Here is a 26346-nt window from a genome sequence, read left to right on the forward strand (position 1 = left end):
CATCCTTTCAATAGACCTTTTAAAACTACTGACAGTTTTTTTGAGTCTGTTCACTGAGTCCACTTTAAGCCAAAAGTTGACAAAGGAGAATGGAGAATTCAGTTTTTGTGCTGATCTGATTAATGGTGACCTGAGCTATCTTTGAGTCTCCTTGCAACTGCTTTTAACCAACCAGCTTTAAGGTAATTTATAGAGTAGTTAACATAACTATCCTTGAATAAACACCGAGATCCCCCTAGCAGATAACCACAGGTGTGGTTCTAATAAGGAGTGCATTGAGATCATTCAGATGGGTGTGTTTCTATCATCGTCTTCATTAAAGTCATATTAATTTGAGAGACTAGGTTAGAACAACTTGTGAAAATCAACTACAATTTCAAGCCTGAAAATAACAGCTGGATGACTAGTTGGAAAGTTGGATGAAACATAAGTTCATAAACTCAAGGGCACAGTTAGAGATGACAGAAGATGACGGGAGTGAAGTCATTAGTCTACATGGCTGGTGCTCAACATGATGTTAACCCCAGGGAGTGACCATTTCTTAGTGATGCCTTCCTCCAAACTCCAAAAGATGAGTCATCATGGACCCAAGTAACTAAAAGGGCAAATAAGATTCACACGTGGTCTGGCCTCGCAGCACGACAGTCCTTGGTGAGACACAAACTTTCATCAAGTCAGTTAAAACTTTGATTCTGCTGGCAGTGTGTGTCTCGCAGGTGTCCTCTGTTCAAATGCATCTTTCTCTCTGTGTGTTGCCTAACCAACACCTCCGTGCAGTCTTGCAGATTGATGAACACGTGCCATGTGTTTGCACATGACTGTGATGCATGTATGAGTCTTCAATATATGCCTGCCTAAGAGTGAGCGCGTTGCCCTGAAGGTTAGCCGGTGGAGGCTGCGACATTTCCTCTCACCCTACTGTCAGATGCTGCTCGGCTGTTGTCTACACTGGTTCATACGGTCGGGAAAGCAATGTCCCTCCTCAGCACACCAACATACCCCAATGACCCAACCGGGGTTAAAGGTTGGCACAGAGCCTACAGCTAGCATCAGAACGGTCACTCTGAAAAGTTTCCTTGTCCCCCCTTTCGACAAGTGAAAAAGCGTGATTTTAGAAAGTTGGACAGCAGTATTTGCCTGTGACAGTTTGCATTTTTCACAAAACTAATTTGATTTCAGCTACTCATAGCATAAGTAGGGTTTTGAGATCCTTTCATTAAGATGAAAAAGATGCTTGCCGGGATCCAGAATCTTCCATTTATCTGACTGATTCACCAGGCAATGTAACACTAAATGGTGGTTTCTTCATTTAGAAAAAAATAAAAAGCAATCTATCCAATGAGTGCTGCACCAGAATGAGCAATTACCCAATCTGCGCCATGACAGGGAACATTACTTTGTATATGGTACACTGGAGACATCACTACTTAGCGACAAACGGAGGAATATACCAAACTGTTTTTACTCCACTCCGTTTCAGTCTTAAAACCCCAACAAAACCCGCATATTGTACGTATGGATAAACACATCAGCGTCAACCTGAAATGCTTTTAGCTTCAGGCATATACATTTGTGTACAGTGATCAGTTTGAGAAACTCAAATTTCCACATCTGTGTAAATCAGCCTGAGCGGATGCTCCATTGGACTGAAAAGGAACAAAACAAGATGAACATGATAGTTCTGGCTATCAGGCTAAGATCTGTGCATTTAAAAAGTGCTGTGTCTCGTGGCTCCATAATCAAACAACACAGTGACACTTTGTGTATATTGAAGCTATTTAAATGGAGCATTACTTTGAGGATATTCAATGAAGTAAAAATGAGTTTGATTTTGAAAACAGTCCAGTTTTGTGATGAGGCTTTTTCCTGTTGAAATGGGCCTTAGACTCAAAGACGCTGCTTTAAAAGGTGGCTGTGGCCTACATGTGGGGGTGGGGGCAATAGCAGCATTTCATTAAATATCAAATTAGTTTTATATGTAAATAACTTGGCCATAGGCAGTCCAAGCAGCTCAAACCTATCTAGGTAATCAGCAATTACAGCTAAAATAAGCACACAGTGTTGCAAGTTATTACCAGACTGAGTTCCATAAAAAAAGACTAAAAAATAAAAAGCCCCTGACAAGGATGACTGATGGATGTATTCCAAAATCTCAGGATACATAACTGAAATTATTCTGATAATAAAGGCAGTGATCACCAGGTTAGTGTGTTTGCATGTTGACATTTACAAGGAAATTTGCTCAGAAAAAAGAAGAAGAACAAAGATTTGATTAAATACAAAACTGAGGATGCTAAAATTATTATAGTGATTCATGCAATAATAGTGGAGGCATACCCTGATTACCCCATCTTAGAGTTGAATGCAGGTGTTTTCAGGTGTATAAAACCAAGCACCTAGCCAAGCAGTCTGTCTTTATAAACATTTGCCAAAAATGGGTCGTCCCTAAAGAGTTCACTGAAGAGTGGTTATTTTTCCCATTCTAGATATTCCCCAATCATCTGTGAAAGGTTTTATTACAAATAATGCACAAAGTCACCAATGCCCTGCTGTCTCGATATCTGTTCCAGACCTATTCTGGCTTTTGCATAAGCACAAAATGTGTTCGCTAGGAGCTTCATTATATGGGTTTTCATGGTCCAGCAGCTCCTATAGGTGTAACGTATACATAGCCCCATACTTTTGTTCAGACTATATTTTTTATGCCCCTGTCATGCTCTCAAAACATCCTACAACCTGTTAAAGCCTATGGGGCACCACAGTCTTTTCATGATCCTAGATTTTGATCCAACGTTTTGTGTTTCTGAACTTTTTTTCATTCATTTTAATTTATGTTCATTAAGACATACTAGTCTTTAGTTTCCTGATTTCTCCTTCAGGTATATCCGCCTCAGTGCTGTTCTTTGTTCTTGTTGTGTCTAGTATTCGTGTTCTCAGGTTTTCTTAGTTACAGTTATAGGCTTCTGTTTATTTCCTTGCGTCATCCTGCCTCCCCTGTGTCTTGTCAAGTCTCCACTTCCATTTTGCTAGTCTTTGTCTCATGTGTGTTATGTTTCGTGTTGCTTCCCCTGTATTGTCTTCCTTGATTGCTGCCAGCTGTTCCCCCACCTGCTTCCTGTCCTCTCGCTATCCCGTGTGTGCATTTATTGTTTCCGTCTCCCTTTGTTCTGTGTTGTTTCATCCCTCTTTTGCTGTAGCTGTGCACCCTGTAGGTTCTGTGTTATTTCCTAGTGCAAGAGTTCTTAGTTTTTGTTTAGCCTAATTTCCTTGTTTTGAGTCTTAATTTCCATAAAGCCGTTTCTGAGTTTCCCTGTCATTTCTGGCATCCTCCATTTTGGATCCTAAGTCTGATGGCAACTGTTTTTGTATTCACGTCTTGTGATGTATGGATTCGTGTTCCTTGACACAAATTGTCATATGAACAGTCCCATATATACAACCTCATGTAGAAGAATAAATAATTCACACTTGTAATCTTCCAAGTTCTATGGCTTCACTGGTGATAATCCAACCCTAACCCAATATTTTAGAAAAAATTCATTAGTTTTTAATATCAGTGTTTATGTGTCATTTAAGATGCTTTCCCCCCCTTATTTCCCCCCTTTGCTTGCCAAGAATTCAGAGAGCAATTTTAAAAGGACAACACAGAGATATCCTGACACAAAGCATAACAATTTGTGTCTATATGTACAAAAACGTAACAGCTTTTCATGACTATTTGTCAGTTTTTGTCATAAAAGTATTTGTCATGAAAGTTTCAAGTTTTTCAAGTTCTGTCTTGATGATTTGCAGCAGTGGATCCTTTGGGTTCTACAGGTTATAAGGGGGAGTCTCCATGGGTAACACTTGTTCAATTGGACTGCGATCGAGGGAATGTAAAGGTCAAATCATTGCCTTGGGTGTTCTGATGTAGTGAGGTACACCATCCTGTTGGGGCAGAAAGCTGCCATTGTGCTTACCAGTGAAGTTTAAGTGGATAGTTCATGTGAAAAACATACACATGATTAACAAGCTTAAAGGTGTATCCCAGCATTACAATGAAAGAAAAGATGGTCAGTGTATTCACTTCCCCTTTCTGCAGCAAACACACATCAACTTAGGTGGCACTTCTTAATTAAGGGGATCACCAGAGTCATTAGGATTAGTTCTCTGGACATCATGAATGGATTTATGGATGAAGACTTTACAGCTTTTATTCTAAGTTCCTGAGCTTGTTCGGTTTGGACCAAGATGAGCCATCTACCTCACAGAGCAGTCACATAAAACTGTCTGGATCAACGTTTTGCTCACAATTATGTAATTTATAATGATTAATATTCATTTATTAATAATAATAATAGTAATAATACAATTGTTACCTGTTCCCTTTCCTCTGATTGATATGTGCAGCTACTAACATTGATCGATTAAGGCATAGCTGTGTGAGACTGAAGACACTCCATACTTTCAGGTTATCAGTGGAGCCTTTAGGCTACAAATCCATGTTACATGTTAGAGACACGATTGAGTGAAAGAGACACAACATCAAAGATGAAACCGAGAATAAAAACCCCATCCTGCGGTGGCCTTAATCCTTCAACACCTGCGATTTGAAGCACACTCCTTTGATGTTGTTGGTTCAGCTGGAGAGAAAGAGACTTGATAGAGGGAGAGAGAAATGTGTGGATAATAGACTGCTCATTTAACACAGAACTAAACTGAATGCAAGTTAAAGTGACAGACCGGTGTGGATAGAAAATGAAACCTTCAGTGATGTAACGCTAGGATGGTTTACTGTTCCATCGCACTGATAAACTGCTGCGCTGAGACCGCTGACTGGATATCTGGTGACGTCTGGAAGCAGTATATAAAATTCAGAGAAAGGAACTATTCATAAAGACACTCAGCTTGTCTGAGACCTCTGGACACTATTTTATACACATCCCGTCATGATCGAGACCTCTCTGTGCTGGAAAGTCCCCTCACACGAGAAACACCTCTACAGCCCCCACGTGGCAGGGAAGTCAGTGACAAGTGTACTTTTTTCCTCTTATCCTTTTTTTTAAATCTTGATTTATAGTCATTCTGCTGATTATTTAAATGCTTCTGGTCAATGTGCTTCATTGAACATTTAACTCCATTTACAACGTTGAATTCCTCTGTGATTGTAGCTTTCATATGTATCTCAGTCCCTCTAAAATAAATCCACAGCAGGGATTTAGAAAATTCAGATAAATCAGCGAATCAGGACTATAAATGAGTCTAGTGTGCAAAAAAGAAAAAAGAAAAGAAATAGAGACTACTGATGTTATATTTTTCATATACCGGTATTATGAAAGAAATCTGAGCTAAAATCCTTGAATAATTTGTCATCTGGGATTAAATGTGTTAGCTGGTCAACAATTTAAGTCAGTTATAATCTAATAGAATAGAATAGAATAGAATAGAATAGAATAGAATAGAATAGAATAACCCTTTATTTTCAGTTACAACGAACAATCGATAGGGACACACACAAAACAAGAGAAATTTTTACAAAAATAATAGAAACGCACACATTAGAAAACGAGTTGCAAAGTGCTTTGGATGTAGAGGTGGGGTGTGTGGGAGGGATAGTGTTAACAGTCTGAATGGCCCAGGGGAAGAAGCTGCTTGTGAGCCTGGAGGTGTGGGAACTAAATGCCCTGACGCACCGGCCATAGGGCAGCAGGTCACACAGGTGGTGATCGGACTGTGAGGAGTCACCTGTCATGGCCCTGGTTTTCCTGAGACAGGAGGAGCTGGTGATGGGGTTGCAAATTGGACTCATTAGGGCTGATTGATGAGAAATTCTTTGATCCAGGATGAAATGGCAGGGAGGATGTGGAGGTGCTCCAGTTTGGTGGTAAGGATGTCCAAACTGGAACACTTGCAGTTTGGATTATGGTGTTGAACGCTGTGCTATAGTCCACGAAGAGCATCCCCATCCAACTCTTCCCGTTACATGGGGATGTAACAGGAAGGGAGGAGGGGGGTAAACAGTTTCTGATGTGCTGAGACACTATCAGCTACACGTGACTACAGACGTGAGGGTTATAGACCTGTAGTCCTATATTGAGGCTGTCTATTCCAGTCTATCAGTTCCTGACGACTGAAAGTGCTCAGTGCATTGCAGGAAAACGCAGTGAAAAAAAACACAAAAATATAAAAAGATGCACTTTAGATGGGAGTGCTGTGTCGATACATGTGTGTGTACGTGCTGCCATCTTAAAAAAAAAAAAAAAAAAGCTACAATTTTCACTAGGTTTCCAATCTTCTTTCTTATGAAGTCAAAATCCTGTACACATTGTTAAAATTATTGATTAGGTAACTGCTCTCTAACAGAAATATGGAATTAGCCAGTCACATGACAAGTTCGATTTAGACACAGCAAAGATTTTCCTGTACAACCATCTCTTGGTTTTATAGAGAACAGATCCAAGAAGAGAAAACGTCCTATGAGAAGTAGTTCTCTGAGTCTTGTTGGTCTTGTTGATGTCAATGATCACATGAGAATGGGCATACTGCTTTAAGCTGATAGGAAGGTAACAGTAACTCAAACAACTACTGTAACAACAAAAGTATGCAGAAGAGCATCTCTAAATGTTTCCAACATGACAATGAGTTCACTGTACTCAAACGGCCTCCACAGTTAACAGATCTCAGTCCAACAGAGCACCTTTGGGATGTGGTGGAACGGGTGATTCACATCACGGATTTGCAGCCAGCAAATCTGCAGCAACTCTGTCACGCTATCATGTCAATATGGACCTAAATCTCCGAGGAATGTTTCCAGCACCTTGTTGAATCTATGTCATGTGAATCAGGACGGTTTTAAAGGAAAAAAGGTCCAACCCAGTGCTAGCAATGTGTACCTAACAAAGTGGCAAGCACACGCATACTGATCAGTTAATCTAGACAATAATTATCAAATGAACAAAATGAGAATGAATAGTTAAAGCCCTAACAATAACAACAACAACAACACACTAACTATGGCAATACTGCGCAAAACTCCAGGCTACCACACAAAGGAACAACATCATGAGGGTCAGAGGAGAGATGGATGAGCTCTGGGCATTCAGCTCTGCCACCACAGAACATTTTTCTGTCCAGCATGAGCGACACTGAAAGGACAAAATCAGGACATGAGGCAAAAAGGGAAGGAGAAAAACCCTGTATTTAGTTATTATTTTTTTATTAACATAACTGAGATTTTCTGAATAATTTCTGGACAACAAACAACGACATGGCCAGAGTTGAAGAAAAGAATGGCGCATGTGAAATATAACAGTGAAAACGAAGTGATAATACATCTCTAGATTTATTAGATATGCAAAACAAAAAATAATCGTGAAAATCTAATACATTTGTAAAATGTTTTATTGTATAAAATAGGTGAGATCTTTAATTTGCATGTTGTCTGAGAGGGATTTCATATCTAAACATATTTCATTAGGTCACTAAACAAGACAACCCACGGCAAATCAATATTGGTATAACAGCCTTCTGTCACTCTACTAATCAGATAATCAGCTGGCTGCTTCAGTTCTCCATTTAGGGATTTAAGAAACAATTAGATTTAATCCACACAAATAAAACCCCCAAATTTAACAAGTATTCAATTATACATATCATTATTGCTGCTGTTTCATTTGATGTGGGAAGAGAGATACTCTCGTGTTTCTCCTGCCTCTCTGCACATGTTAAACCTCAGTGCATGTACCCTCTTTCCAGTGCTTTGTTCGAGCAGGTTGTCGGGGGAAGGTTGGGAAGAAATACTGGGTGTGGCTTCGCTGTTCTCATGGCAACAGAGTTATCACTGCCTTTAAACTGCTTCACCAGCACCAGAGTGGTGAAACTCAGCCGCCAATAACAATATACGTGCGAAGCTGGTGATGTACATTATTTGTGCTTATTGGTACAATATTTCAGCTAAGCCGACTGGCTCTGTGCATGCGTGTCATGTCTGACATACCAGTGCAAAGCAAGAACCGAGCACACGCATGGAGAAGCAGGTGCTTGGTGGTTTTCTAAGCAATTTCTTTGCGTAGACATGTAATAGCATGGGATGAAACCCATTCAAATGTGCCACTATCAGTATTCTGGATTTATACCAGCAGCTATGTGGGAATAGTGCTGTCCAGGATGCAGGAATATCTTCCTTATAAAGCACAAGGTTACTGTCTATTCATGGACACATACAGAGTAAATAGACTCTGAGTGTGTGGCCATGTAATAGCACTGAAAACATGACCTGTAGACAACCCCAGCGAGGAGGTTAAACAACGCAAAGCAGAGAAGCTGCTGTACATACAGTCCATCTGTACTGCTGTCAATGTCTACAAGCCTTTGTGTACCTCATGTGAACACTGTGAACAAGTGAGAAAACTGACAATATAATAATATAACACCTTTACCTCCATGCTGTCTCACTGAGTATAGATAGCTTCTTTAAATGAGGTCAGGATAAATCAGACATCTGCTACAAATGTAGCTGCATTTCGAGCCAGATTTGCTTTCAGGGGGTTGCTGAATTTAGACAAAGTCAGTGGCAGCTTCTGTGTGCTTTAAAAAGCACTGATCAAAACTGCTTCATTAAGGCAGGCTTATACTTATCATGTATTGTCAGACTAAGTAGTTAACAACCATCTAATATGGACTCTTACTGTATAAGATGTTGCAAATATTACCATCTGGTGTTAAAATACAGTACTGCAGAAATTGCTGTGCCGTACATTAATAGTCCATGTCAGAGGGCTGATAACATGCTATAGTTTTAAGTATAAACCTTTACCGATCAAGTAGTGTTCATTGAGGGTTTTGGCTACATCGACACCAGGGGATAAGCTAAAGGGAAAACCACAATATATTCAAAAGAAATATAACTGAATGGTTGACAAGGATAAAAAATAGTACTAATCAGCCTGTCCTCCTCAAAACACAGTTTATCAAATGTATTTTTCACCCTGTAATGTTAAGTGTATCATATTTGATACAAGACTTTCACATCATCAGTATCCCTCTGAAAAACCTAAATAAATTGTACAATAAATTTGAAAGCAATAAATTGAAACAAAACAAAACAAAAAAGAACAAAAATAACACAGATGTAACAAATATGATAGAAATTAAAGCTGGTGTGTGCAAATTAATATTTCATTTCTTTCTCTCTCTCTCTCTTTTAAAATGTGTTAGAAGGTTTAATAAACCTAAAAAAAATTCTGGTAACGTTTTCATGGCTCAGGCTTTAATGGGATAAGAATAGATGCTTTATCGTGTATTTTCCTTTACCATACATTAAACCTTACAATTCTGGAAAGTTAGATTGGGGAATAAAAGTGCATTACCAGCAAAGAATTTATATTTTTATTTATATATATATATATTTTTTAATGAACTACATACTAAAGTGTTGGTATTACAGTACTGTGTGTTAAAAGTGGTCGTAAAAGACTTTACAAATACTGAGTATTTTAATGCAGGATTGAGATCAGGATTGTACTTTATTAATACAAACTCAAGTAAGCTTCACGTTCAGTAACAACAACAATGTGAAGACCGGGCAGATGCACAATATCCAGTCGGTAGGATGCACTATTGCTCTTCTCATGCTTATCCCTGTGTGGCTTTACAAATATAAGTAAGAAATAATGCTAAATATAAATTGTCAATTGTAAGTTCGTTACCTGTAAAATGTAGAGCACTGAAGAACATGCAAAGCCCATAACTCATCTGTCTTTCTTCTTTACAGTGTGTAGCTCAGGGCTGTGAACATAAAGCCTGGAGGCCAGACTTGGCTGGCAAAGATTCCAATCTGGACCGTATAAAAGAGGGCATAAATTCTGGACTTTTAAGTGTTCTTTCACAGGTCCTCCTGCTGATGATGACTTCTCCCATGGCCATTCATATTACATCATAAAAATGAGTTTAATTTGGTTTGGCTTTTTCCACAATCCACTATAGAAGTTTTCTGTTGCAGTGGGTCCACAGTAAAAAACAAACAAACAGAAAACATCAGGACGTTTTGTGTGAAGGAAAAGAAACTTTCTGTTTTAGAATTAAAATCCCTGGTGCATTTCTTGTTGTGTCTCCCTTTGTTGCATTTAGGAAGCAAATTAAAAACAGCCACTTATTACCTTTTATTCATTCAGTCAGATATGGTAATAGTATAAATAACAATGACAGTTAAATCAGGTACTTACACGCAATTTGTGATTTTTCAATGATTTAACACAGCTAACTCAGCTCACTAAATTGGAAAAAAAGTTATTTTGTTTTATTTTGGTCACTTTCATTTCAAGTACTCGTGTTTGAGGTTTTCTGGCTTTGTTGTTTAATGACATATCTAAGAAAATATAACTTATAAAAGCCCTGAAAAGTTGTTTTTCTTGCCAGATTTTCACTTGGCTACCTGCAGGCCAGATATTCTACAGATTCTTTCTCTAATCTAAAACATTTCCTACCGTTTTTACAGCATTTGAATGCAGCAGAGCATTTTGAGCGCCAACTCTGGCTGTGATGGCTAACGCAGAGCAGAAGAGGGGTTCGGTTTGAAAATAAGAAGCAGATGAAAAACAAGCTACACTAATAGTAGTTAATTCGTAGTTTTCTGGCCATGTTTCGCTATAAGACTGCCTGGTTGTCTAGCAGTGTGCCACAGACCTGTCACATGTTTTGGAGTAAGTATCCTGTTTTTAGCTTTGGTTTAAGCTAGCCATCCAAATAAACCTAGCAACCAAAGAAAGTTTATAGAATTATCTTAAAGATGCTGCTGCTGTCATAAGGTAAGTTTAAAGTAATTTAACAAAGTCTTGATTTAAAGGGACCTCTAGTATTGTGCACAAGTCTTGAGGTACCACTAATGTCTTTATTTTTTGCTTCAAAGAAGCCAGACTTCTGTGCATTTTTTAAAGTAGTCTAAGTAATAGTTCTCCAATCTTTTTGAAGGTCTTTCAAATCCACTCCTTCTACCTGACCGACCCAAACACTGACCTGTTTAATTATTCAAATATATATTTGAAAAAATAATAAACCTGCATTTCTTTAGTTGAAGCCCAATTTTTGCCTTACATACTGTATTGTAGTGTATGTTTGTACCTTTCAATAAATCACTGCACCATTTTGCTAGCAGAATATCAAGAATTGAGGGTTGGAGGAAGTGTTTTTCACAGTACTGTGCTCTGGCATTTATAGAAACACCTTTGTTAGCTTGTTCTGATCGCTTTTTATCTCTTAGCTTCAGAGGGGGGCTCCATTGCTCATTGGAGGACAGCGGATTACCTTTTCAGTGAAGATGCTACATGCCCTGATACTCTTAGGTTAGCATGCTGAGCTGAAAAGCTTTACAGTTATCATCCTCCGGAGCGTTTGTGTTTGTAACGCATTTTCCCACAATCCCTTTAAAGCTTAACATGTAAATACTGTTTTTCAGGATCTTTGAGAGCAAGGATTACCTCTGGAACAAACTGACAGTATTTCACAGCTTGTTTCTGTCCGCCTGTGAAAAGAGGCAGAGTGTGAAGTCTTTGAGCATTGGTCAGTATGTGCTGCCTCCAGCCTCCGTACAAGATGGTAAGGATTAATTTACGCCTATTAATTTGTTGTGATTAAACAATACTAAGTCCTTGGTAGATAAGACTGAGGCATACAGAGATAATAAGAAATAAAAAAGAAATGTTGACAGATATTGATTTAACCTACTTAAAGTTTGTTCACTGCTTTTTCTGGACATTTGATAAATAAAAATATATTATATGAGTGGATAAATTAACTAAAGAAGTGTTAAAAAAATATTATATATTACAATCCTGGTCATTTATTTGTGCGGGAGGACCACAACCCCTTTTTGAAATGAAGGAAAAACCCTGAATTATTTTCTAAACAAACCACTTCTTTAGATTTTTGCCTCTTCATTTAAAAAAAAAAATTGATAGCTTTTCCTCAGGTTCCTGAAAACATTTGCAAGAACTGTCACTTTCTGAGTGGTTCAGCTCAAAGAATGTCAACCTGCCATGACGTTGGAAACAGCTTCTCATTTATGTATCATTTCAGAGGTGAGAAAAGTGTTTGGGCAGCTGATTTGGGAGCGTAATGAGCAGTCAGCGGATGAGGTACGGACAGCAGCAAGATAAGCTGCACACAGGTTACGCCTGTAATTCTTGTTTCCACACTAATGTGTGTGAGATGCTGAAACAGTTAGCCAAACAAGTCCTCTGTTGATCGTGCACAGTTATACAGAAACATGCCACACTCCCTTTGTGACAAGCCAGTATACACTGTTTGTGGCTGAGTTGCTGTTGTTTCCATTTACTTACACTTTGTTATAATTCCACTAACAGCTGTTTGTGGAATATTTAAAGGGGACAGGAAATGCTACACACATAAAGGGTAATTTACACCATTGAGCCCTGCTCTCAAAAACTGACATAGATGCCGGTCTGGTGACTCAAACAAATTCTCCTCCACAAAGTTTTCATTTATAAAGTACTTTACAAACCTGAACATTACGGCCAACAGCTGGACAGAAGATGATGTTAAACATGCTTTTAAAACTTTAACTTTAAGCTCTTATTTCTTAAATCCACAGATGTATGTCAGTTTTTGAGAGGAGGGCTCCGCGATGTAAATGAGCTTTTATGTGTGTAGCATTTCATGTCCCCTTTTAATAGCGAGTAAATTTCACGGCTGAACTTGTTGCGGAGGTGGCATCCTATCACGGAACCACGCTGGAATTTACTGAGCTCCTGAGAACGACCTTTTCTTTCACAAATGTTTGTAGATGTCTGCTAGGCTATTTATTATAAAGAATATTCATTCATCCATCCATTTTCTTCCACTTACCCTGAATTGGATTAATTGAACTTGCATCGTGGCACATTGCTCAGGAACTTGCTGTGTTTTGTGTTACATGTGATGGGATTTAAAATAAACTTAATTAGAGTAACTCCTGTTTTACAGCACTCCCTGAAAAGCTTTAATTGCCCAACAGATGATGAGTTCAGTGAAGAAGAAATCAGCATAAGGTAGTATGTGGACTTGCAACTATAAATATTGTGATTCTGATTTTAAAAAATGTAGACTGACTACTAAACTAATAAAGCCTCCATCACTCTGTTGGCAGTTCTGGACTATCTGACGCCGACTCATCAGAAAATGAAGCACCACTTTGTGGTCATATGCAAAAATATCCAATTAAAAGCATGATTACAGGTGAAGAATTGTTAGTTACTGTTCTTTTCACAGTTTATTATTGACCTGTATCAAAGGTCTAGTGTAATAATAGATGACAGTAAAAGGCAGAAGACATTTGTGTGCTACACATTATTATTTTCTTCTTACTCCTTGCAGGGTACGTCAGCATTGACAAGCTGCAGAAATACTCGGGTGACCTGTGCGATTTCTATTGCAGGTGTTTCCGATGCTTCAGATGTAAAACACTCTGCTGTTTGCCACACTCATAAGCAAGCAAATAGTTAGAGAAAACCAGCAGTTTTTACAAGATGAGTTATTATGTTTGTTTATTATGTTTACATTGCCTTCCTGCACTGATTTATTAGTAATCAGTATGTTATAGCTACTGCTGATGTCATTTTGTGATTTTATTGTACTCTTGTTACAGTTCTGTGTGCCACTAGCTTTTAACTTTCATATCATAAACGATGGTGATTTGCCACATGACGCTGGTTGTCCTGTGACCTTGTACTTATGTTATCCCTCTGACATTGTCCCTAGTTTTTATTGTTGCCTGATGAAACCATTGCTGAAAGGAGGATCATATTAGTGGCTCCACACTTAAAATTATAAACTTTTTTTCTGTCTATTTAAATCCACAAATCAAAGTTTGAGACAGTAATTACATTTATGTGCTAATTGAATATGCTTTAACTTTGCTAACTTCCATGACAAATACAGCAACCTGGATTGACTCTAGTGAGGGTGAGAGATGGGTGTGCCACCAGCTAAAAGTCTTCTAGTTTACAGTAGGTTTACTAAATTCATAAAAAAATCTACCTGCAGAGTTTTCACTGAGCTCCCACGAGTACAAAGACTTTTGATCCATCCAGTGTGCACCTCAGACTTTTGCTCTGGGACAGCATGCAGCCCCCTGATAGCAATCAAGAAATTAATGAATAAAAAGATAAGATAAGCAGACAAGGTTTTCTCTTCAGTGTAGCCACCTAACAAGGGGCACCTTGAGAATAACAAAAATATTGCTACTATTTCTTCTGCATCTGTTTAGGCTGTTGACGTACAACATTTACGTGTATTACACCTATCTGCGTGACAGAGGCAAAGTTACAAGAATCCAAATTGCAAATTTGGAAACTGCGAGGGTGGTGCAGCGGGGCAGTGGTTAGCACTGTCACATCACAAAAAGACACTTCCTGTTTTGAACCCACTGGCCAGCTGGGGTCCCTCTTCTTTTTCAGCTGTTAACAGCATTACTCCAGCTACCTGCTTGGCTTGGGTGATGGTACTAGCCTCCAAGCCTGCTGGAAAGCACTGCAGATTCCCATCCCACAAAGAATTTGTACACTTACACAACCAACTACTGGATTTCACGTTTCATCTCCAGATTCTATTTATATTTCCTGTTTATCTTAAAAACACAATATGCAATAAAGCACTTAAACTTAATGCCTGCTCCCATATCCACAAGGGTTGCTACATTGCATGACTACATTGCAAGAAGCGTTTCTGACTCCATTACATCAGAACTTCTTTACCTCGTCACATTGTGCTGTGTTTTCCTGATAATGACATAGCCGTATATAATTTTATGCAACCTACTCTTAAGCTAAAATAGATAGACTCTTTTCTCTTTTATTTGAAAATGAATTGCTTTTACTTTTATTTATACTGCACAGTGCTCGCGTCCCACCCGTGGAGCCAGTTGTTTGTTTGTTTTTTCACATTTTCTGAGCATTACTTCCTCTTATCACCTCTTGATTTAGTGTCTGTTTAGGCGGAATTAATATACATATAATTATTCATTATCGCCCTAAAATAAGTAAATCTGATCTAAACTTTAGTTACTACCTGACCTCTGTACCGCGGGTTGGTTAACGATCCAGTCAGTTTTACCTTTTTACTCCCTCCCCTTTTCAAATGGACGCTCTTATTTGACTCAAGTAGCACCACGGCAATTTAAAAACAATTTTGCTTATTAAATCGCTCCATATCAATGATGAAGATTTAATATCAATTTGCGATTAATAAAAATATAGTTTATATCTTTACTCGAGGGGCAAAGAATAGTTTTGGTGTCACACTTGTGCAGTTTTATGTTTTTGCGTCGCAGCGTCCACCCCTACAAAGTGGACTGCTCCGCAGCGTTTTAAGCCAATCACGGGGTTTGTTTAGGAAGGAGTGCCCTGCCATTGCTTTGAGTACTTTGAAGCTGAGGGGAACTCGACACGGTCTGTCTGTTTGCACTTTGCCGTGCTTTCTGTTGACTTCACGTCGTTGTAAGCCCAGCATTTCTCTCTGTCATGGCGCAAGACAATCTGTCCCTGGTGCTGCACGCTAAAGAAGACCTGCGGCTGGTATGAAACTGTGCTGTGACGTTACATATTCACGTTCATACACGCTGTGCGACCTCAATTGACTGCAACTTTTTTGCATTTTCGTCGTTTGTGACAGGAAAATCGCCCTATCCCGGAACCAGGACCTAATGGTATAGTACTGCACTCAAGTGCAACTTATATTATATACGTCATCAAAGAGCAAACAAACCCAAACAAGCTGTTATTGCTATGTTAAATGCTTTTTCAATGAATAGAGTTATTGGTCATTATATTTTAATTATGCCATTCATTTCTTAGCTTTTGACTTAAAACACATGGGCATTGCTTTTTTTCATTAGTATGGTGTTGAAGCAAGCAGCTTAAAATGTAGAAAATTGCATGATCTCTACTCAGACCAGTCTGGGAGTGCAGCTGTGTCCTAACTGCGTTCCTGGTTTGCCTTTTGTACTCAGAGGTTTTGCTGCAGATGCACTCTGTGGGAATCTGTGGTTCGGATGTGCACTATTGGCAGAATGGCCGGATAGGGGACTTTGTGCTCAAAAAACCCATGGTGCTGGGGCACGAGGCCTCGGGGAGAGTGGCGAAGGTTGGCTCAGAGGTCAAGCACCTTAAAGTGGGTAAGTGCAAATATAGTATGTAACTCTGAGCTGTGCACCAAAGCCAGTGTCTCCTAAAGTTTGAACTGAAGAAACTTATTCTAAATTTACCCATCACACAAATTGAATTTAGATTGAGGTTCAAGCTATGGAATCCTTCTACCTTATGCTAGTTTTCACTCCGCATGTGGTGATAGTTGCGCAGATGAGACCATCTGCTTTAATTTTTACTTTTATTTTCTCTAGGTGACAGAGTGGCTATTGAGCCTGGTGTGCCCCGTGAGATGGACGAGTTCTTCAAAACTGGACGCTATAATTTATCTCCCACTATCTTCTTCTGTGCCACACCCCCTGACGATGGAAACCTCTGTCGCTATTACACGCACAGTGCCAACTTCTGTTACAAGTACCGGTGTTTTTCCAAGATTGCCATCAATCGCGAAGCTGCCTCATCTGTCTGTTGGCTAACATGCATAAATTCTTTCCTTGTTTCCCTCTTCAAAAACTGTTCAGGTTGCCTGATAATGTCACATTTGAGGAGGGAGCGCTCATTGAGCCTTTGTCTGTGGGAATCCATGCCTGCCGAAGAGCTGGAGTGACCCTTGGTAGCACTGTGTTCGTCTGTGGTGCAGGTAAAAATTAGACAAAAGTCATCGAAACTGCTAGTAATATTCCATAAACAAGATGAGAACTAGGGTATTTGAGTAAGATGCTCATGCAAGTAGGGAATCCCTTTGGCACACGGTGGGTGTAAACTAAAACGTGAGTCCTACTGACTCCACAAAACTAGAGTGATGTGGGGATGCATGCAGGTAAATCTCAATGTTTAACTTTTTTCCCCCTCTGGAAACAAGTTCATTTAAGCACTCTGTTGTCAGTAATATGTGATGCAGTCTTGAACTTTCTTTTTAAATGTACGTTTGTGTAACACATGTTCACTTGGAGTATTTGTGCATGCTTCTCCTCTTTACACAGGACCTATCGGGTTGGTCTGTCTGCTTGCAGCCAAGGCAATGGGGGCCTCGCAGGTCGTCATATCTGGTAACGCAATTTGTCATTTTAAGCACTTATCTTAACAGAAGTATTCATTCTCATAATTCAGTTTAACTCTGGTTACCATCCTTTGCTGTGTTCAGATCTGTCTGAGGAGCGTCTGCTGATGGCCAAAGACCTGGGTGCAGACTTCCTGCTGACTGTGAGGAGAGGAGATGGAGCCCAGCAGCTGGCAAAGAGTGTGGAGGAAATGTTGGGGGCGCAGCCTCACATTACCATTGAATGCACTGGTGTTGAGAGCTGCATCCAAACTGCCATCTATGTATGTGGCCCAGTAAAGTCAAAAGTTGTAGTCACATTTCTGGAACGGTTCCATGCAAGTAATAGATGAGAGAGTAAGAATTTAAAATCTGCATTACATTATTGCATGAGATGTCGAAACTTGAAGTTCTCTTGCCTGCCATCAGTGGTGGGATCTAAAGTTCATTTCTTCACACATGAAGTATAGTTCTTTAATTTAGTTTAATATTTCAAAGTTTCATGCAGCTTTTGTACTTCAACTCAGCAGTGACATGTCCTTTTGCTTGCTATAGTTGTTGGCAAAAGTTTTTAGTTGCATAATAGCTGATGAGCTCATGAGATATGATGCAAGGTTAAACTGCGAAATGGTAAAAACGGCACCAACTAAAACGGGACACCATCTTATCTGTATCTGTCCCAACATAAACAGGGTTCAGTCTCTGCCGACTCGTAAAATAATCACATTGTTTTGTTTTGTTTTTTTCTTCCCCTTTATCAGGCAACCCGTTCAGGAGGTGTCGTGGTGCTGGTGGGTCTTGGCTCAGAGCTGGCTACAGTTCCTCTGATCAATGCCGCTGTAAGAGAAGTAGACATCAGAGGAGTTTTCCGCTACTGCAATACGTAAGCTAACGCCCATATACATTTTTTCTACAAGCAGATGCTAACAGTTAGGTTCCATCAATTTTAAAAGCAGTAATATATGGACCATTGTCTTTGGGCTAAGTTAAAGTAATTATTGCACTTAAACAACTGTTTGTGTTGCAGCTGGCCAATGGCGATTGCCATGTTGGCGTCAGGTAAAGTGAATGTCAAGCCCCTTGTGACCCATCGTTTCCCTCTGGAGCAGGCAGTCCAAGCCTTTGAGACCACACGTCAGGGTCTTGGAATAAAGGTTATGTTGAAGTGTGACAAAAATGACCAAAACCCCTGAACGGATCAACTGACAGCGGCTCTGCATGACTAGCACAAACTGGACATTGACCTGAACAAAGATAACAGAGCTAGTTCAAAACAATCCCTCAACTTGACCACACTGTGAAAGAAGTGACTGCTGCACTGCTTGCAGGAAACACATGTAATTAGAATTATTAAATGGTACGATTAAAGGATTTCATAGTGCCTATTGATTCTAATACTAAAACATAATACTTGTATGACTGTATGTAATGTGCAAGTTTCTGGTATCTGTAAGTTAAGGATTAATTTAAATATTGTAACAATAAAAACAAATCTTGAATTATTGAAGTTTGTATTTCTAAAGTGGAGTACATTTGTAGGTTCTGCATTTACAAATGTCAACACTAGGGGGCATAAGAACTTCAAAGTTGAATTGATGTAAATCGTACTGGAGCTTACAACCTGTTAATTGTGGTGTGCTGTTTTTTTATAGTGGGTGTGCAGGAAATCAATGTACTCAGCTGTGCAGAAAACTGGAACTGATCAAAGAAACCTGCCAAATGGAGTTCACTCTTGAAATACTATGCTACAAAGTGTTTATCAAAATCTGGAGCAGCCGCACAGTTCTTTCTCCTCTGGAGCTGCTCTTTTCTTCATGCAGTGGGTTGTTTGGAGACTAGTGCCACCAGAATGAGTCATGCACAGTATGGACAAACTAGCTGAGTTTTATAGCACACTGTTCCCCTGAAGCAATAATACTGACTTCATATACTTATAAACTCCTGTCCCCCATTAAGGTGATGAGTACTCGGAACACTTATAATTACACAAAGCTGCCTTGTGCAAAAACATGCATGTGATTAAATAATAGGAAACAATGTTCAGTAAAGTATTTGTTGAGAAGCAAGTAAGCATCCTACATCATGCCATACAATATTCCTCTTTTGCATGGCTGTAAATGAGCAGGTTATAACAGATAATTGGTCACCTCTATCATGGCTCTGATATTTGATGGTAAACCTTTTTCTTTTTTTTTTTTTTTTTTTTGTTTAATGCTTGGTCTCAATCTGAGACTAATTCTATGTGCACGAGAGACCATTGAAAGAAATGCCTTTGCAAAGCTGCTTTTTAATGTATTTTCTACACTGACAGTTTTAGGCAATCAAAAGAAGAAAACACTGCAGCCTTGCTTTCGAATGAATACCTATTATGAAACTGTCACATAGCAAGTGCCTTTCATCACACACAGGCTGAATTATAATCCTGTGCACCTTGAAAAACACAAGTAAAACTGATAATTAAGGCTCCCTCTTTTCTGTTTGGATAATGCTTGGGTATCCTGTATCCCTGCTGAATGGCCTCCTCTGTAGTTTTTGATGAGTCAAAACAGCTGCATTGAAATTTCACACTGCATAATATATAACCGCAAGAGATGTTTTACTGTTCACTGCTCAATTGAGAGATGCTAATCAAATCAGAATCAGTCTTACCTGAAGTGTCTATAGTAATTTAATTATTTAGTCGTAGTAATCATCTCATGTGATGGCTGTGGTAGAACGGGTCATCTACTGTTCAGTAGGTCGGTAGAGCATTCCCCGGGTTCTACAGACCATGTACCCAAGTATCTTTTGGCAAGATGCTGAACCTTGAGTTGCCCCTGAGTGTCATCTTTGTGTGTCTGTGTGTGTGTGAAATGTGCTGTATCAGTAACAATTCTTTTACCAGAGATATTAAGTTGTTTTTACTTCTGACTAAAGCAGCCAATCAAAATTTCAACTTGCATCATAAACACTTCAATTTAGCCTGATTTATTTTATTTTAATGATCCAGGAAGCTTCTCCAGTTCTAAAACTAAATGATTGAAAGTCCCAGATAAAACTTCACCACTGATTTTAGAACTGAAGAAGCCTCTTGGATGAGAGGTGAAACGTCTTCAAGTCCAGTTGCTTTCTTTCCAAGCCACATTGGAGGGTTTTTGAGCATGAACCACCTTATTAAGGTTATACCACAGCATCTCAATCAGATGAGGTCAGGACTTTGGCCAGGCCACTCCAAAGTCTTCATTTTGTTTTTCTTAAGTCATTCAGAGGTAGACTTACTGGTGTATTTGTGATCATTGTCCTGCTGCACAACCCAAGCGCACTTCAGCTTGAGGTCATGAACAGACGGCCAGATATTCTCCTTCAGGCTGTTTTGGCAGACAGCAGAATTCATGCTTCCATTTACTACACAAGTCTTCCAGGTTCTGAGACAGCAAAACAGCCCCAGACCATCAAACTATCATATTTTACTGTTGGTATGATATGCTTTTTCTGAAAGGCTGTGTTACTTTTATACCACATGTAATCGGACACACACCATCCCAAAAGTTCAACTTTGGTCTTGTCAGTCCACAGAATATTTTCTCAGAAGTCTTGGGGATAATAAAAATGTTTCCTGGCAAAAATGTTCCTTTTGCTCAGCAGTGGTTTTAGTCTTGAGTCTGCCATGCAGGCCATTTTTGCCCAGTCTCTTACTTATGGTGGAGTCCTGAACATTGACTTTAACTGAAGCAAGTGAGGCCTGCAGTTCTTTGGATGTTGTTCTGGGGTCTTTTGTGACCTCTTGGAAGAATCGGGTAATTTTGGTCAGCTGGCCACTCCTGGGAAGGTCCACCAGTGTTCCATGTTTTCGCCACTTGTGGATAATGGCTCTCACTGTGGTTTGCTGGAGTCCCACAGCTTTAGAAATGATTTTATAACCTTTTCCAGACTTGAGAGATCTCAGTGACTTTGTTTCTCATTTGTTCCTGAATTTCCTTGGATACTCCATTATGTCTGGCAGATCCTATTAATTCTTGATTGAGAACAGGTGTGGCAGTAATCAGGCTTGGGTGTGACTAGAGGAGTTGAACTCAGCGTTCCAAAGATGTGATATACCACAGTTAATTTATGTTATAATGGAGCGGGTGGGGCAACCACTTTTTACATACAGGGCCATGTAGGTTTGGATTGTTTTCCCCTCCTTAATAATAAACACCTATACTTAGAAACTGCATTTTCTATTTTCTTGTGTTATCTTTGTCCAATGTTTAAATTTGTTTGATGATCTGAAACATTGAAGTAGGAAAAAAAATAGGTAATCATAAAGGGGGCAAATACTTTTTCACCCCCCCCCCCCCCCCGTATCCCAGTCCAGCAGAGCACCTTTGGGATGTGGTGCATTGGGAGATTCACAAATCTGCAGCAGCAACTGTGATACTATCAAGTCAACATAGACCAAAATCTCTAAGGATTGTTTGCAGTTCCTCGTTGAACCTTCATGAAGAATCATGAAGATTTCAGGCAGTTAAGTCTTTGTGGAGTAATTTAAAGCATTTGCAGTTTAAAAAAATAAATCACAGCCAGGTTTAGCTCATATTTTATTATCCAGTCACAATGACATGATTCTACTTTACGAGGCATGCACACAGATAATGTTCTTACGGTTAAAATTTACTACAATGCATTGGAAAGCCATTACTCCCCAGTAAGGCTTTTTTTCGTCTGTCACAGTGTGTGATTCACAGTTCTCTCTTTCCCTCTCAAGAATGAAGGGCAACATATAGCTGGGAGGACGTTTGCGGTGACTTAAACCTGTGAGGTTTTGGTTTTTTTTGTTATTTTATTTTTTAACATGAGCACAATACTAGACAAGTTTTTTATTTATGTACAGACATTCTAATACTGCGTATGGCAATGAGACAGCTCACACAACAAAGTTACATTCACAGTCCACTCAAAGTATGCATGAGTTTCAGTCAGAACACTAGAGATGAACACACAGAAGAGAAGCACACAAAAGAAACTTTTCATACCTGTGACTTGATATCCAAAGCATAACTGATGCATGTTAATATTATTTAAATGTGAGTGTTTGATTTAGAAAAGACTTGCCATTCAGAAGTTGAACTCGTGTATTGCCTTAAAATGTCGTAAAGTAAAAGGATATGGCGTTTCTCCCGTACACCCCTGCTCCAAGAATTGGCTTGAGTCACGTGTACGTTATTTTATTCACTTAGCACATCTAAACCCAACATTTCAGACACGTAACTCGTTCCCCTTTTGATGATATCCGGCATTAAGTTGTGTCTTTGCCATCATCATGGCCTCAGTTCGATGGCAAGATTCAGTAAATATTTACAATACAGCGCTGCCCCCCCGTCCGCACTCACAATATTAGCAAAATATGTATTTACATGGGAATAAATTAACAGAAATGAAAATGGAAATATACAAGAAAGTAGAGTAGAAGTATCATATTGCATTACATGAATATAAAAAAATAAACTGTGACGTATTCGTTCGGTAAGTCCACACAGACAGGACAAATAAATAGCAAACAGTATCCACGCACATCCACACACAAACACATACACTCTGTCTCTTCAGCTGGTCGAGTGGATTAGGCATCCAGTATCAATATAATGGCTGTTGCATGTTAAGCACAGACTAGAGAGATGATGAGGAGTTGGAGTCATCAGCCCAAAGACGAAGAAAAGAAAAAGAAGAGAGAATTGAAAGGACAGGGAGGAGTAATCCTCCACCCCGTAACCAGTCAGGTTTGTTTGTATGATAACCCACCGCAGCTGACTGCCTGTCCCGTGGGGCGGTTCTTGGCTGTTCTTTATATGTACATGGGGGTCTCCTGTCCCGTTAGAAGCCTGAACATGGCTGCCGGCATGGTCTTCATGTGAATCTGACGGAGAGAGAAAACACCAGGGGTTCTGTGAAATAGACCATCAGCTGAAAACTGAAGAATAAGACGGTTTTTTTCTTCTTGTAAATACAACATAAAATTCAAATGAAATCGATGGACAAAAATGTCACCAGGCAATAAGGACACAGTTTAAAAAGATATAGACAATTTAAAGGGTTCTCAACTGTATAAAAGTAATGATCTGAGCAGAATATTTTACTGTACTGTACTAACACAATTTATGGTCTCCCACATCGAAGTGCCTGAACACTAAGTAGTGAATAAGTGAACCGACACTTCCATCTACCGTGTATTTGAGTTGGGTATTTTTTTTAAGCAGTGTGACTTATTTGGCTCTGACAGTGATCTAGTTCTGCTCTTACACTTCACTCATCCAAGGTTACTCCGTGTTTACGATTTTTCCTACCAATGTAAGAATTACACCAACCGCACTGTTTGCTTACACTGCAGGCTGTCTGTTAAAAGTATGTCATCTGTCAAAATTAACCCTGTAAAGCCTGAACCATGAAATAATTGTCAGCAAATTGTAAAGTTTTGAAACTGGACAGTTTATTGAACCTTCTGACAAATTCTGAAAGATAAATTAAATATAAATTAGCATATATGCATTTTCATTTGTATCATTTTTGCTATATACGGCATTTTTGTGCAATTTATCGCTCACAGTTTGTTTATTCTGGTCAGAAAAACCACAGTGATGATGTAGAGGTCTAAAGGGTTAAAGACACATGGAAAAGTTCTTTTCTTCACAGCAGATGTGCCAAACATAAAGCCCAGGTGCCAGAGTCAGCCTGGCAACAATTCCAATCTGACCCAGTGGATGGTGCTGGGAATGTGCATGACTTTTACCCATATTTTAAGAACCGATGGCTTCACCAACCAATTAGGCAACAGATAAATAATTAAATGACAGAAAAGTTTGTAGTTTTTCACTACAAGTACATAGTAAAAAAAGCAAATTTCTGGACAGTCAATGAGCCACCAGAACCTTTTCTCTAATTCAACAATTTCTTTTTCTTATAATTTAAACTCAAAGAGTCATGCTGACAGATTTCTTTCATTCTACAGCAGGATTTCTATATCATGCAGAAAAACCGAGACCTAATGTTAAATTCACACTTGATTTTGTTATATTAAGATATCTCAAGGATTAAATGTGTAATTAAACTACTTTTCACTGACAGAAAGGAGAATTTCACTAGTGTGACCCAGTTAAGATCAAGCATGTGGCCCATTATGTAATTTGAGTTGACATGCCTGCTTTAGAGCAGTAATTGTTGCGATTATGTACCAACAGTCATTGCTGTGCATTATTTTTACAGATGATTCAATTTAGTAACCATGACAGCATAGATGGATGCAGGATGGTGAAACCAGTGTATAAAGGAGCGTTCACACAGGAAGACATTCATCACACATCACTTTGTAGCTGATAGTCGGTGGCTAGCAACCATTCCAGGCTCTGGTTGCCTCTGTAACCCGACTGTCATATGTCAATCAGCATACATTTGTTCTTATTGTTAACTGCTTCAATACTTGGTCTCAAAGAGGGGAAGCATTTAATTCAGGATTCACCTACTTTGCACCATCAGCAGTTATTTCCTTTGATGGCCAATAACAGGTGACTCATCCCTATGAGAAAACAACCTTTTAAACATTTTAAACTGTACTGAATTTAATCCTGATGAGTTTATAGTCTTAACAACTTTATTTCATGTGATTTTTATGTGGTAAATTATGCTCCCATCTATAATAAACTAGATACAGCAGTACCCTGTAAGTGACTGTCAGTCTGATCCACTCCCAGCTCGTGATGTCTGGTTTCAGACAACGAGTGTGTGAAGCCACAATAACGAAATCCATCATTTATATTCAGCCAAAAGTAAAAAAACGGTGGTTGTACTGAAACCATCACAGTATTTGCACTGGATTTGCAAATGTTTGTGTCTGAAAATTATGGCTTTCTTTGTAGATGTTCTTTTGTGAAATGTTTGTGTGCATCAGTTTCACCTCGCCAACAGAGTTCGAGAGAGCCTGGACAATCTTCTCGTGTGCTGTGGCCACCACACTCTGACCATTGATCTCTATGATCCTGTGACCTACCCGGACCCCACCTCGCTCAGCAATGCCTCCTCGCATCAGACTGCATATCTGGAGGAAAGACAAACAACAACAACAAAGAAGAAAATTAGCTCATTATAAAGGTATTTCATTCTACCCCCTGATCATTTAACTAATTAACTAATAATAACTAATAACTAATAGTATCAGAGCCACCCACTTACAGCTCTATGAAATTATACATACAATGCCATTCTGAACACTGAAGCCCAGCTGATACTTTAGATCTGGTCTCTTAATGAGGACTGTAGTAACAGGAGGGCAGCTGACAATGTTCATTTTCACCTGGACCTGGTTCTTTAAGCCCTTTGACACAGAGAAGAACACACAAACATAAGAGGTTTTTTCACAGAAATTATGTAGTTGAATTTTGAAAATAACAAGTTAGGGTGTATTTCATGACTTCAGCTGCCTCTTCCATCCACTTCTTCAGTGTCTCGGTACCTTAATGATTCCCTGACAGGTGGCGAGCGGCAGCCCCACTAGGCTGGTGTTGTTGATGGACATGATTTGGTCTCCGATGCTGAGCTTGCCAGAGCGAGCTGCTGGGCCGCCGTTCATCATGTTGGCTAAAATAACTGTGGGCAGGATGGAGCCCCAGCCAGACTCCACAATCACCACACCCAGGATCTCCCCTTTACTCTTCTCCAGCTGCAGCTGTGGAGACAGAAGTAAGCAGGGGATGGAGTCTGTTTGTCATTTAAAAAAACCCAAAACCTTAATGATGAACAGAAACTGTCCAACTGTATTTGAAAACACATGACCCACAATGGTGGGGTTTTTAATATCCTTCATATAGATTAATGTATACTTTATTTTATACTTACAACAGTGAGACTGTACAGTCTCTTAACATGGATTACAGATTACTGCTTATACAGAAATAGATTCAAATCTCTGGTCAGATTAGACCGCTACAGCTAATGTTGAAAATCAGTGAGGACTACTGGTCCAAGGTTTCTTACCTTAATGTCTGGATTAGTTCACATTAGGGCTGCCACGATTAGTCGACTACCAAAATCGTCGACGACAAATTTAATAGTCGACGCGTCGTTTAAAGCCTTGTAAGATCCTGAAAGACGTAAGTAGTAGGATTTAAGAGTGTAATAACGGACTGAAACAGAAGATGGCAGCACTGCATGTACAAGGATGCCAGCTGCCGTTAAACCCCGAAG

General features: G+C 39.3%; 3 protein-coding genes across 6 annotated transcripts in view; 2 read left to right on the forward strand and 1 right to left on the reverse strand.

Annotated features, from left to right (window-relative positions):
• Positions 1-18661, forward strand: part of sord (sorbitol dehydrogenase) — a 278112-nt gene extending 259451 nt beyond the window's left edge. Inside the window, exons 2-10 of the mRNA XM_026166918.2 lie at positions 15418-15545; positions 15643-15676; positions 15980-16144; positions 16370-16529; positions 16637-16755; positions 17099-17164; positions 17260-17438; positions 17916-18037; positions 18182-18661. Of these exons, the coding sequence (XP_026022703.1) occupies positions 15492-15545; positions 15643-15676; positions 15980-16144; positions 16370-16529; positions 16637-16755; positions 17099-17164; positions 17260-17438; positions 17916-18037; positions 18182-18347 (1065 nt within the window). The 5' untranslated portion in view covers positions 15418-15491 and the 3' untranslated portion in view covers positions 18348-18661. The remainder of the gene's footprint in view (positions 1-15417; positions 15546-15642; positions 15677-15979; positions 16145-16369; positions 16530-16636; positions 16756-17098; positions 17165-17259; positions 17439-17915; positions 18038-18181) is intronic.
• Positions 10474-13677, forward strand: terb2 (telomere repeat binding bouquet formation protein 2). Its single transcript, XM_026166931.2, has 7 exons — positions 10474-10679; positions 11237-11318; positions 11432-11571; positions 12052-12110; positions 12958-13022; positions 13121-13209; positions 13348-13677. Exons 1-7 carry the CDS (start codon positions 10616-10618, stop codon positions 13458-13460), a joined length of 612 nt encoding a protein of 203 aa, XP_026022716.2. The 5' UTR covers positions 10474-10615; the 3' UTR covers positions 13461-13677.
• A 3035-nt stretch (positions 18662-21696) lies between the features above and the next one.
• Positions 21697-26346, reverse strand: part of apba2b (amyloid beta (A4) precursor protein-binding, family A, member 2b) — an 80038-nt gene continuing 75388 nt past the window's right edge. For all 4 annotated transcript variants that reach the window (XM_080297010.1, XM_026166944.2, XM_026166958.2 and 1 more), the window contains 4 exons: positions 25616-25828; positions 25358-25477; positions 25061-25201; positions 21697-23029 (listed from right to left, as the gene is read on the reverse strand). In XM_080297010.1, coding sequence (XP_080153136.1) covers positions 22958-23029; positions 25061-25201; positions 25358-25477; positions 25616-25828 — 546 coding nt within the window. In that variant the 3' untranslated portion in view covers positions 21697-22957. The remainder of the gene's footprint in view (positions 23030-25060; positions 25202-25357; positions 25478-25615; positions 25829-26346) is intronic.

Source organism: Astatotilapia calliptera, chromosome 1, assembly GCF_964374335.1.
Source record: "Astatotilapia calliptera chromosome 1, fAstCal68.1, whole genome shotgun sequence".
Lineage (NCBI taxonomy): Eukaryota > Metazoa > Chordata > Actinopteri > Cichliformes > Cichlidae > Astatotilapia > Astatotilapia calliptera.

Coding starts and splice junctions, on each gene's coding strand:
- terb2 (XM_026166931.2), top strand. CDS start 10,616: ATGTTTCGCTATAAGACTGCCTGGTTGTCTAGCAGTGTGCCACAGACC. Junction 10,680..11,236: donor GACCTGTCACATGTTTTGGA/GTAAGTATCCTG, acceptor TTTATCTCTTAG/CTTCAGAGGGGGGCTCCATT. Junction 11,572..12,051: donor TCCAGCCTCCGTACAAGATG/GTAAGGATTAAT, acceptor GTATCATTTCAG/AGGTGAGAAAAGTGTTTGGG.